Genomic DNA, 13,349 nt, shown 5'->3' on the forward strand with positions numbered 1-13,349 from the left:
AGCAAATCTTGGAGAGAAAGCCTAGATCCTGAGAAGGACGTGGATAATCTAGAAGATCCTAAGAAGGACGTGGGCGACCCGAAAGATAGTCTTGGAACAAGTCATTTACATGTATCCTTGAAAGAAGGATAGACTCATTAGATGTCCAATTGAAATCAAGAGGCAAAGAGAAGTGAAAGGGACAAGTGTTGTCATCGAGTTTAGCACCTGACATAGGAATCGAGGGATCTTGATCAGAGCAGAGGACATGCAGTAAAGGGGAGGATGGTCAAAGGTTTTCCAAGCTCACCTATTGCAAGGAGGAATCTATGCCATGTCTAAAAAAAGACCAAACTAAAAAGAGTCAACATAAAGGCCCTAAAACCTTAATGTTTCCTTTTAAAACCTTGAGAAGAGGACCTTGGCTGACACATGGGAAAGCCAAGGTGTATGTTTAGATTCCTAGCAAAAGCCATTAAGTACCCTACAAACTATGTATCATCTTTGGAACCCATGGTCCAAGCCCATGGGATCTCGAATTGGTAGTAAGGGAGAAGTGATTTAATTAGCAAGGGAGTAATTTGGTGAAAGGACGATCTTGAAGTTTTCCCTTAGTTAATGTATTTGCTTAGAATGCATAAACCAAAGGCCTAACTCAGTTCCTCCATGTGTCTGGCATCTCTCCACAACTTCCTCTTAGTTGTTCTCATCAATCAAAACTATCACCCATTACATTGAATATCCCACCTATTCCTTTAACTTTCCAATAAAGTATCTTCCATATACAGCTAAAGCCAAATATTCTTTTGAGTTATAATTTCCAAACTAAACTGAAAACTTTCCCAAGAAACTCCTTCAGATTCCTATCAAAGGACATGGTTTTACCCAGCAAACCAAGAACATCCTTACCTAGGGGTCCCAAACCATGTCCACTATAAAAGAAACACCAAAGCATAGCAGAAAGAGGGGGGGGGGGCAGAGGTTCAAAATGATATTTCTTAAAGTTTTAAGAATTCAGTATGGGAGAGAGGAGAGAAAGAGAACAAAATAAGAGAACCAAGGAGGAGGACTTCGTCCCATATCCTTGAGATCATTCAAAATATCACTTAGCTTTCAAATAAACATATGCAAAAAATATGTACACATCAGATATCATTTTCTACCACAAAATCCTCCTCACCTAATTATCTTAGAAGGAAATGTCCAAGTAGCTTTTGAGTTCCAAACCCCATAAGTCTTGTGCAAAAGCACTAAGTCTATGAGAATTGGGCCCAAGGACCTCGTGGCTGACTCATTTATATGAAATTCAATTATATATATGTATATGCTTTAGAATGTATATCCTAACCTGAGGAACTAACAATTATTTGAGGAAATGTGTATTGTATAGTTGTTCTTATGCAGGACCTACAGAGGTAAAAGGAAATGACAAAAATGCATTGCATAATAAGTATGGAGAAAGATCCTATGGTTTAAGGAACTAGCATTTCAGGTTCCCAAATTAAAGGCTCCATGGTTCTAAGAACCATGAACCCACGTCTTGGGAACTACTGGTGGAGAAACCACTGCAACATCTCTCTCATGTCCTAGGAACCGTTGGTGGAGGAACCACTGCAACATCTTTTCCACGTCCCAGGGAATTGTTGGTGGAGAAATCACTGCAACATCTTTCCCAATGAATCATCATGGACGAATTAAGTGAAGGAACTCTTTTTAAATGTTCACACAATAAAAGATAAGCCTTAAATATTATATTTTAATATCTTTCTCGTTGTGAACATTATGGATAATTCTTTTACTCATCTTTTTGTCATCGTGAACATTATGAATAATTTTTTTTACTCATTTTGTAAGAATAAAATGTAATTTTATGACATTAAAGCACTTACAATGATATTTTATTACTTAGGAGAAAATCGCATTTTTGCCTTGTGGAGCTCTATATGACTTGTGCACAAACTGGTTCATTTAATGACTCCAATAGACTGTGGAGAACTAGACCCAGTTCACCCTACATTTTATCATCCCTAGTGGCCCAGGATCCCCCATTAATATTGGGCTGGGAACCATAAAAAAAAAAAAAAAAAACCTCACAGCAACCCATCTCTAAAAATTAGTTATATTGGGCCTTCATCCTAGCTCAATCTCAACAAATTGTGTCTGGCTACAAGTTCTACCCCCTACAACTTAAATTTATAAAATAGAATATGAAAAATGGATGAAATTGACAAATTTTGAAAATGAAAAGGATGAGGTAGGGGTGTCCACGGGTCCTCATCACCCGACCACCCTACCGAACCCGCCCAAAACCGAACAGTCACCACCCGAACCAACCAATCTGACAGTCGGCGGCGAGTCGCCACCCACAAAACCCGATACCTTCAGGTCGGTTGGCGGGTTTCTTCCCCAAAAACCTGAGCCACCCAACCCGACCATCAAATCAACAAAATCTGGTGACATTCAAAGGTTTTCCGACAAAAATTTACAAATATCGGTGATATTTTTGCTTTTCCGACAAAGATCTACTTGAAATCCACCAAATCCGGTGAGATTTCGTCGAGATCTAGTCCAGGTTCAACGGATCCAGTCAAATATTGGTCAGATCTCATCGAATTTGGCGAAATTTCGGCACCGACGGCGAAACCCGAAATCGACCAGCACAAATCCGAAAATCGACGGACCCAAATTGGATGACCCGACCATTAATACTGGTCAATTTTGGTTTTGATTTTCACCCACCCAAACAATTCAAGTCGGGCACAACCCGACCCGTGGACACCCCTAAGATGAGGACTCTACTATCACACAAATGCGAGATTAGTAGGAAGGTTATAATTAATTAAAATAAAATAATAATTAATCTTTCAGGGAAAAAAAAAAAATAATAATAATAATCCAGTTCTGTTTAACACTGCACCCAAACACAACCAAATCCTCAGCCACTGATTCACAGCGACCTGTCTCTCTCTCTCTCTCAAAGAGTCAAAGTCTCAGTCTCAGTCTCTGCGTAAACCCTCTCTAAACCCTAAAATGCCCGTTAGAAGAATCAACACCACAAGAAGAAGACTATGAAGCGGGTCTGGAAAATCACAGACACGGCGGCCCAGGCCGAGCTTTTCTGTTTCACAAAACCCAAAACCCTAGCTTCTTCTTCCTCCTCTCCTTTCAACTTTACCCTCACCAAGTCCCCTAATTACGGCTTTGCCACTCGCGATCTCAATCCCCACCAATCCAGCAAATTCACCTTCCCGACCAGCATTCTCAGCTTGTTCGCCGACAAGCTTGCACCTTCCGATTCGTCGGCTAAAGAGGATCTGAGGAACAAGGTGACGAGGTTGAAGGAGGAGCTGGTTCTGAGTTTCGAAGATTCCGAGGATTATGTTTTTAGGGTTTTGGAGGAGAAAGGGGAGTCTTTGTTTCGGAGCTATTCGGATGGATCCGCTTTTATGGAGCTTTTGAAGCAGCTCAGTTCATGGCCTCACTTAGCACTAGAGGTGTTTTTCCCATTTTTACATGTTTGAGTGTGAGTGTGAGTGTGAGTGTGAGTGTGTGTGTGCGTTTTTATGATAAAATTGAATTTCATTTTGTTTTTATTAGATGGAATTTGGTTTTGTTTGATGTGGGATTTATGAGGGTCATTGCTTGTTTCCCTTGTTGGTTGTTGCATTTTAAAAAGGAATAAAAAAAGTTGATTTGTGTGTTTTTAACGATAAAAGTGTATTGCATTTCTGCTTATTCAAGGGCATTTGTTTTAGTTTGATGTGGGATTTATGCGGGTTATTGGTTATTTCACTTTTTGATTGGTGCTAAAAAAAATGTTGATTTGTGTGTGTTATATGATAAAACTGCATTGCATTTTGTTTTTATTGAATGGAATTTGGTTATGGTTGAAGTGGGAGTTATTTGGGTTACTGGTTGTTTTACTTGTTGATTGGTGCTTTAAAAAAAATAGAGAAACAGAGTTGTGGTGAGTAATTATGGAGCTTATGATTTATTTGGAAATTTTTTTTGGGGTGCTTTTTGTAGGTTGTACATAGGTTTACTTTTGTTTTTGGAAAGAGGAGTGGAACATGGACGTGTTGAGATTTTGATGATTGATTCTTTACGCACTAAATGTTATAAAAATGTTATTAAAATCTGTGCAATGTTATAAAATTCTGTGCAAATTGTTGGGGGCAAATGATCTTTAATCCTATTTAACATGTCTTAGATGGTGTTGTCTATTGACATTCAGGTTTTCAATTGGAGGAGAAAACAGGCAGAGTACGGCATTCTTATGACACCCGAGGAGTATTCCAAGGGCATTACAATTGCCGGTAGAATTAAGAATGTTGATCTTGCGGTGGAGCTGTTTACTGAGGCTGCTAACAAGCGAATCAAGACAATATCTACTTATAATGCACTGATGGGTGCTTATATGTGCAATGGTCTGGGTGATAAATGCCAGTCATTGTTTCGGGACCTGAAGAAGGAAGCAATTTGTAGTCCTACAGTTGTAACATATAACATTCTTATTTCTGTTTTTGGTCGCTTGATGCTAGTTGATCACATGGAAACAGCTTTTCGGGAGATAAATGATTTGAATCTCTCCCCTAACATAAGCACATACAACAATTTAATTGCTGGATATGTCACAGCTTGGATGTGGGATAATATGGAAAATACTTATCAGATGATGAATACAGGCCCTGTTAAGCCTGACATTAACACCTTCTTGCTAATGCTTCGGGGATATGCACATTCACGTAGTTTAGAAAAAATGGAGGAGATGTATGAATTGGTAAAGCACCATGTTAATGATAAGGAAATTCCATTGATCAGATCCATGATATGTGCATATTGTAGGAGTTCTGCAACAGATAGAGTTAAAAAGATTGAGGCACTAATGAAGCATATTCCAGAGAAGGATTATAGACCATGGTTGAATGTGATGTTGATTAGGGTTTTTGCTCAAGAGGATTGGTTAGAAAAGATGGAGAACTCAATAAATGAGGCATTTGAGCACAACACCTCTGTTATTACAGTGAGTGTGATGCGGTCCATAATTGCAAGTTATTTCCGGTGCAAGGCAGTGGACAAGCTTGCTAACTTTGTGAGGCGTGCAGAATGTGCTGGGTGGAGAATCTGCCGGTCCCTGTATCACTGTAAGATGGTCATGTATGCGTCACAGAGGCGCTTGCATGAAATGGAGAGCGTCCTAGATGAGATGGAGAACTTTAACTTGGATCGCACAAAAAAGACATTTTTGATAATGTATAAGGCGTACTCTACGTGTGGTCAAAGGCACAAGGTTGAGCAAGTATTAGGATTGATGTGTAAGCATGGGTATGGAATTCCTTTAGATGCATTACAATCATAATTTACCCTTTCAATAACAGCATATTGGACGGCAGAATTTGCAAACAGCAGTCAGCTAATTATTGTGATAAGTTCACTGCATCTGTTTGACAGGATTGGAGTTTCAAATAATTGAAAAGGTACACACACTTGTCTCGTAATTTTCATGAACAATCTTATCTCCCCACCCCCCACCTTTTTATTTTCAGGTCCTCAGTAGTTCAAAACCCATGATGATCAGTTATTGACGTTGCTTACCACTGCCTGTTACAATGTGCAACGATTGATGAAAACCCCATTGTTTTTTTGCTAAAATATTTTATGACAAGTCACTCTGGTCCTTTTAGTTTAATTAATTATGCCTGGCTGTTGTGTTGACCATTGATGCTTAAAATGATGGAAGGTGCCCATTTTTATATATCTCTTTGGTCTTTTGTAGGAAGTATGTATTCTCTGAAGCTTTTTTCCATTACATAATAAGTATGTTTCCGTATTGATGCACTTATAATTGAACAATTGTGCACTGTTTTATTTTAATAATTTCCATTGGAAACCCATGTTAAAAAAAATCCAATGCTATGTCCCTTCATGAATTGCAATATTTTATTAGAACCAGATTTAGGACCCCAATTAACTGGGATTGGCTTTATGAAGAGAAGTAGGATTCATTAAAGTGTAGAGCTGGATGACCAACTTGCAAATTGATGCCAAATTTCCAACCTTACGTAGATTGATCCTGATTCTTGAAAGGACAGCCGATGCTGGAGATTGTTTGCAATGATGCTTTGGTTAGGAAAGTTAATACTTGGTATGTCATGAAACTTGCTCTATTTGCATAGTTTAATCATAGAGAAAATCAGCAGAGGAGGAATCTTCAATTTTGTAGTGTAGCCATGTAGGAAAAGTATCAATGGAGAAGTTAGAAGGTTGATGCACAGAAGCCTTGGTAAGCTACAGTGTCTTGGCCGTCTTGCAAATTAAAGCCAATAGGAGAATTGTAGACGAGAGTTTCAGGGATAGAACCATAACAACGAATTATTTCATTATTTAGAGAGGAAAAATAATATAAAGCACCTGAGAGAGAGAGAGAGAGAGAGAGAGAGAGAGAGAGAGAGAGAGAGGTAGGTCATCTATGAGTCATCTTAGTCTGTTTATTCATCTGTGCTTCTTGCCTTATATTTTAAATCAGTATTCAAGTTTTATTGATGGGACTACATGGTCCTGTAGTTTTACTGTTTTAGTTTGGTTGTATGGAATAAGCATTGAGGCTTTTTGTTTCCTATCTGGATTCAGAGAATTATCATCCTCCCTTTCACATCTTGAGAGATTGTACTGAGGCTGGATGGAATAAGCATTAAGGCTTTTTGTTTCCTATCTGGATTCAGAGAATTATCTTCCTCCCTTTCACATCTTTAGAGATTGTACTGAGGCTGGCATGTAATAACATTTTGAAACAAATAATATTTGTGAAAAAGAAATTTGAAGTGAATAATAAACGAAGCTCAATACTTTGAGACAGTGTGCTAAGTGGGTGCCATCCCAACCAATGTTAGGACATAGGAGTATTAAATTATGACTTTTTTAATTGAAATGACAACAAATAACAATCATTGGCAGCATCATATTATTGTCAAGGGAAACAATCTGAGTCTCACATGTTTCAAGCAGATTTATGAGATGGTTCAGACCACCACTATGAAGCAATTTCCTGTGGTCTAGAGAAATGCATCAAGAGCAATAGTGGTGGGATGGATCAAATGTGATTAGAGATCAATTCTCAGCATGGTTTTAACCGTGTTAAAACATTGACAGTCTTGTGTGGTGTCTAAGACAATGCCATTGACAGATCGACTCCTTTTCATATTCTCACTGAGAAAACATATTCGCTCTTTTGGAATTTATAAAAATTATGTTTTAGATGTCTCTATCATGGACATTGGTGTATCTGATAAATGGGTGACCTTGGTGGCACTCATGTTCTATGGATTGTTTTGTAGTTTTCAGAAAGCTCTGAGTGCTTGAAAGGTTCTACTTTTAAGCTTCGATGTCAGAAAATTCTGGTATGAAGTATCTGAACTCAAAATTCATGTTCTTTTGCTGTTGCTAGAGTATCATCAGGTTCAGATTAGCTTCCATCTCTAGAAGTTGTGAAATTCATTCAAGTTCCTGGAGCACATGATTATGTTGGCCCTGTTGTTATTTATGAAAATGATTAAATAAGATTACACTGTCTGTAAAAAGTTCTGAATATGCATGTAATTTCTCTATGTGATGCCATTTAATTTTTTATTCTTGAAACCATATGAGGAAATTTTCAATTACTCTTGAAAATCTTTTTTACTTGCACCTGTGTTAATCAACTATATGATTTGCAGAAACTGCTGAAAAGTACAGTGTTTAACGGACCAAGGCCACCAAAGTGCTGAATGCTTACTAATATTGAAATCAATTCCCTCCAATACATGAAAGATAGTGTGTTTTTCTGCACAAATTCCCAGCTCACTGCTTGCAACGTGACTTAATTAACTGACTTTGTAGAATACTACCAGGACAGAGAAGAGAGACTATTGATCTTATATTCAGGGAGAATAAAAATTTCTTGTATAATTCTGCAAGAGGTATGCTGAAGAAGATGTGTCAAATGACTCATTATACTTGAAACAAGAGCAAGACCGATATTTGGAAGTTAGGATTTAGCCTCTCAATCAATGGCCTTTAACATCAAGGCTGATTTTTGGATTTTTCAGTGTAAAGTATCTCAGATAGTATGAATTCAATCTTCTTGTAATACCAATTGAAAATTTAACATTTTTATAATAAAAAAAATTCTAATAAAATCCATCTATGGCCCATTGGTGTGCGAAGTGATTTCCTCAGTACATGTCCGTTTTGCGGATTTTCAATAGAAGTTGTAACGTGTCTTTTGAGTTTGGGATTTCAATAGAAGTTGTAAGATGTCTTTGAGAATGGGAAAATAAAATAATATTATTTTTCTAACAGTCCTCTGTTGCCTTTTTGCTTACTATTGGAGGGCTTTTATACTACTACTCTCTGTTTTTCTGTGAACAAAAGCTGCCCAATAATTTGTTACCTAGTTGCTAATGATGTTTATTTTTCTTAATGCAGTATGGGTAATCCATAAATGCATCTTAAAAACATTGATGACTTTATTCCCGTGCCAGAAGTCTTTGGTTTGTGGATGAGATTACGATTCACCACAATATGGATGTTAATATAAAGATTCAAAACCTATTTGCTGGTGTTGTATTGCATAATTTTTCTTCTAAGGATCTTATTTTCTTTAGCAAGTGAAAAACTGTCTAAAGTTAACATAACCTGCACTATTCAATTCGAGTGTAAAGTATAAGATTGATAATAAGGTCGGCTGGGCTATGAATAAGTTGGATCTATTGCTATTCACAGGATTATGAGTTTCCATCAGAGTTGGTTTCTAAGACATTTCATTGAAAGGATTGAATGGATCGGAGGTTCACAATGTAGCCAGGTTAATCGGATGACCTGCCCAATTTGTTGGGGCAAGTGAGGATTGCTTCATTCAATGACTAGGAGAAAATTGAGTTGGCTTATTCTGGAATGTTATGCTTACGTGCATTTCTGTACCCGTAAATTAGAATTTTCTTTTTGGGTCCGAGTTCTCAGATCTTGGCTACTGCATATAACAAAATATTATATTAGATGTGCTCATGTACGTCATTCTTCAATAATAAAACATATATTAAGAGTTTTGTAGTTTAGTGTTAGATTCTCACTAAAACACATGTTAAAGAGTTTCATAGTTTAGTGATACTATTTGATTCTCAATCCAACACATGTTAAGAGTTTTATAGTTCAATGGTACAATCTGATTCTCCAATAAAAGTGAATTTGGATTTGAATCTCCCTTCCAAAACTTAAAAAAAAAAAAAATCAAATGAAATCAAATACAACACCCATATACTATTTTATAATTTCCTGCCATTATTGGAATCTTGATGGGGTATGTACAAGTGGATCTAGAGTATTTAGTTTGAGATTTGGAATAACTAATAAAACCAGATTCATGAAATGCGGTGTGAATAAATCATAGTTACCGTTACTCTGGTTCCCTACCAAGGGAAAACATTTCTTGGTAAAACCCCCATTTTTGTTTCCCATGTGACACCCATGGAAAACAACTGAACAAGACTGCTACACATGCTGGAGGAGCCTGGGGGCAGATTTAAGAGCAAATGAGTTTGTACAGGAATGATTCAGAAACATGGGGAAACATCTGTACTTGTGTCTATGAATAGTTCCACACTCACTTTCTCCTACATATCCTTGTCATTTACCCACTTGCTTTCCTCCATATATTATTTATTTCTTTTTTCCTTTTTCTGGGTTCCTCCATTATATTCTAGTTCCTGCATTACTTCCTACTCCATATCTCTATTGTTGTTCTTCACATTTTAATTCCTTTTCCATGGGCTTGTTGAGTTTGGTTATACTTTAAGGTTAAGCAACCAGGGCAACAGTGAGTCTTTTATTAATGCCAGAAAAACTGTGGACCATGCATATGCACCTCAACCAAAAAGCTAGAGCAGACACCTACTAGACCAAAAAGAAGAAAATTACAAAACCTAAAAGCAAAAGGGATGCTTACTGTTTCTTGACTACCAAGTAAAAACAAACTTCTCTGTTTAAGCTCTGTCCTTTATGGTGGTTGGACTGTAAGTTTTCAACTCTAAATGTGTCTTGTTTTTCATGTTCCAGAGAATTCCCTATATGCATGTGAAATTAACTATTCCAGAATGAAAACATCGAATAAGTTTGAATTTTTTTTGCTCTAGTGCATGATCTTGACTATATGAAAAGTAAGTTGCTGGTTTTGTTTGTAATGTAAAAGGTGTAAAACTACCATTTTAATGTTGAAGAGTAGTAATTTGTAAAGGATGTGTATGTATTGTTGTTGGCCCTTAAATAGAAGTGAGAGTGAAAGCTTATAGCTTCATTTTATTTTTATTTTTATTTTTTTTGTAAATTTATTTGACTTCTAATTGAGAGTGTAAGATAAAAGAAAGGATGCTAGAGACTTGTAAATGAAAGCAAGTTAAAAGAAAGGACGCTGAGGATAAAACATCGCATTGACGGAGATCCAAACAAAATATAAATGGAAGATTTATAAGTTTCCATGCCTGATTTATTATATATTTTGCATCTTCAACAAGCTAAGCATATAGATATTTTAATTATTATTACAATAAATATATTCAGCATGTGAGAAGAATGTGCTCATGTAATGTTGTTAGTGTACTTTTTTATACGATGGCAATAGAATGGGCAAATTTCCTTCAATAATTTGTTATTTTTTTTATGTAAATATAAAAAAAGTTACATCACCAACAAAAATAAAATAAAATTATGGGGTTATAAAATTAATATATTAGATTTCTTAACTCAGTGTGACATTTTAAGTCATATTTATTCTAAGAGCGATGTTATGTCACAACATTTTTATAACTATTTCATAACAAATCTTAAGTGACAGTAATTATTGGTTCTAAATGAACTTATCACTAGCATTATTTTATTTTATAAGATTTTTTGTGAAACTATTGTGATTGTACCTTATTCTTTATTCTAAGGCATGCGATTTGACACAACATACTTGTTAAGGAGAGAAAAAACGTCTTTACAACTTAGGGTGTGTTTGTTTGGAGGTGAAATAGGATGAATGGAAAACTTTGGAGAGAAAATGGGAAGTCAAACCTTTTTGGAGTGTGTTTGGTTGGATGGAGAGGAAGGAAAATAAATGACGGGGCCGAAGTGTTTTCTCTTTGGCCCCACCAAAAAGTTTTCTCCCCAAAATAACAAAAAAAATTAGGAGAGGAAATATGATGGTTGAATGACAAAAATGACCATGTGCAAGTTGCACATGGGCTTAACATTGTTTTTTTTTTTTTTTTTTTAATTAGACATGATTTTTTTTTTCTGGACATGATTTTTTTTTTTTAATATAATTTGGGTCATTGATTTTTTTTTGATTGCTTGTAACTTTTTTTGTTTTAATTGTACATCATTTTTTAATAAGGGTATTGTGGGGGGTAAAAGTGTTTGAATAAACGTTTGGGTTTTGGGCCTGATTAGTTGGTACAAGTCTGTTCAATCAAGGTCTCTAGGCCCACAGGTCAGTCCGCACTATAGTGGTCCGATGAGTTGTCCAAAGAGGAGTATCTCCTCGGACAAGCCTAGCAAAGGCCCTGGGACTTGCTAAACGGCTTAGAGGCAGAATTCTGGAAGATCTGTTGGGTAAAGGTGTGATCCAAGCACCTTTTAGAAGCAGGAACGTGTAAGAAATATTTGAGGAAAAATCTGCTACCACCGCATTAAAGGCCCTGCATCTACTTCTCTGGTCGCATTAATGGAGAAATGACATCTGAACAGTAGAATTCAGCCTTCCAGCTATTATTTGAAGACTTTAAGAAGGTGGTGGATGAGACAAGTATCTGGGAGGAAGATTTGTGTTACACGCGGATGAGGGAAGAAGAAGAAGGATATAAGAAGACGAGAGAGGAAAGAAGAGGGGGATCTTCTTCTTGGTAAAAAACTAAAAATTGTAATATTTTGCTTAGAAAAAGAAATACTATACAAATTGTTCTCGGCTTACGTCTGAGGAGGGTTTTTTGTTACGTCCATCTATTACTTGCATAGACAGCGGCATTCTAGCCTGTTGATTAACTTTCCAACATCCCAAACCTAGGTTTCAAATCCATACTCTACAAATTTCATTATATAAGGCTCTTTGGTCATGAGCCCATCACTTGTTTTTGGGTCTGGGTACAAATTGTGCACTTACACGTATATGAGTAAATTTATGCAAATTCACTTTTTTCATTTCTCTACTTTTTCACTCTCAACCAAATAAAAATGAGGGAAATTAAATTTTTTTTCTATCATCCTACTATTTTTTATCCTCTCATTTTTCACCCCTCCTACCGAATGCACCCTCAGAGTCAACCTCTGGAGCTATGGTAATGCGTTTATTATGTTATATACTTATGTTACTAATAAATGCTTTGTAAAGGTGAGAGCGCCAACATATAAACAGTGGCCACGAAAATTATCTATAAAAATTTCTGAAATTTTTTATTTTTCTTCTTAGAGCCTAGAGGCAATGGCTGATATATGTTTTGTGTATGACAACTTTCTTTACCTTTTCAATTTCAATTAAATAGCATCGGAGCAAAAAATTTAAAAAATATATAAAATGGATGGTCTTACAAGGAGAGGAGACCAACTTTTATTAGTAACCCAAAAAAGAAATCCTAGTGGGAAAAAAGTGTCTTCAATGATGGAAATTATTAATATGAAGTTAAACCATTCCATGATGTTAATCAAAAACTAGTTTAGTACATTTTGGTTGTCATATGTCTAATCTGTCCCATTTTATTGTTAAATCGAAAAAATATCTCATAGGACTATCTCATTTCTCTTCTTTTTTTTGTTGAGCTTTGTACACTTTTGAGATGTAAATATTATGACTTGGGAGAGAGATTGTCTATAAAATAAGTTTTTGTTCAATCATAGAAGTTAGGCCTACAAAATAACCTTAGAAATTTTTAACTTTTCTATTGAAGTACACTAGAGCCTTCTAGATGGTAGATTCTTTTCTTTTTATTTATTTTTGGCTCAGAAATTGGCTATCCTATCATTCCCACCCTTTTTTCGTGCAATTATAGAGCCAGTCATTTTTGTATTTTCTCTTGTTTTATTGTTGTACATTCTCTTCACTCTTTCTGTACCACCACCTTTCTGTTTTATTACACAGGCAACCGCTTTTGTATTTTCTCATGCTCTATTACTGATATCTCTCTCATAGCCATAGGTGACAAAGGAATAAAAACAAGGGTTGTGGTAACGGGCACCTTATGGTGCCTGTTAACAACATATATTTGGACAGCTTTTCAATTTTTTTGGCAATTTTTGATAATTTTTGTATCTTTCTTTGTAATTTTTTTGACAAGTACCGCACAGTGCTCGTTAACATTTCTCAA

General features: G+C 36.1%; 1 protein-coding gene across 1 annotated transcript; it reads left to right on the plus strand.

The window, feature by feature from the left end:
• The first annotated feature begins 2,899 nt into the window (after positions 1 to 2,899).
• LOC142613773 (pentatricopeptide repeat-containing protein At2g30780-like) lies at positions 2,900 to 8,153 on the plus strand. Its single transcript, XM_075786264.1, has 3 exons — positions 2,900 to 3,473; positions 4,214 to 5,456; positions 7,692 to 8,153. The coding sequence occupies exons 1-2, from the start codon at positions 3,048 to 3,050 to the stop codon at positions 5,336 to 5,338; spliced, it is 1,551 nt and encodes a 516-aa protein (XP_075642379.1). The 5' UTR covers positions 2,900 to 3,047; the 3' UTR covers positions 5,339 to 5,456; positions 7,692 to 8,153.
• Positions 8,154 to 13,349: the final 5,196 nt, after the last annotated feature.

This window comes from Castanea sativa, chromosome 10 (genome assembly GCF_040712315.1).
Source record: "Castanea sativa cultivar Marrone di Chiusa Pesio chromosome 10, ASM4071231v1".
Classification (NCBI taxonomy): Eukaryota; Viridiplantae; Streptophyta; class Magnoliopsida; order Fagales; family Fagaceae; genus Castanea; species Castanea sativa.

Bases quoted from the DNA above. Each gene is read 5' to 3' on its own strand.
- LOC142613773 (XM_075786264.1), top strand. From the start codon at position 3,048: ATGAAGCGGGTCTGGAAAATCACAGACACGGCGGCCCAGGCCGAGCTT. The intron at 3,474-4,213 runs GTGTTTTTCCCA...ATTGACATTCAG, and splicing joins GGCCTCACTTAGCACTAGAG to GTTTTCAATTGGAGGAGAAA.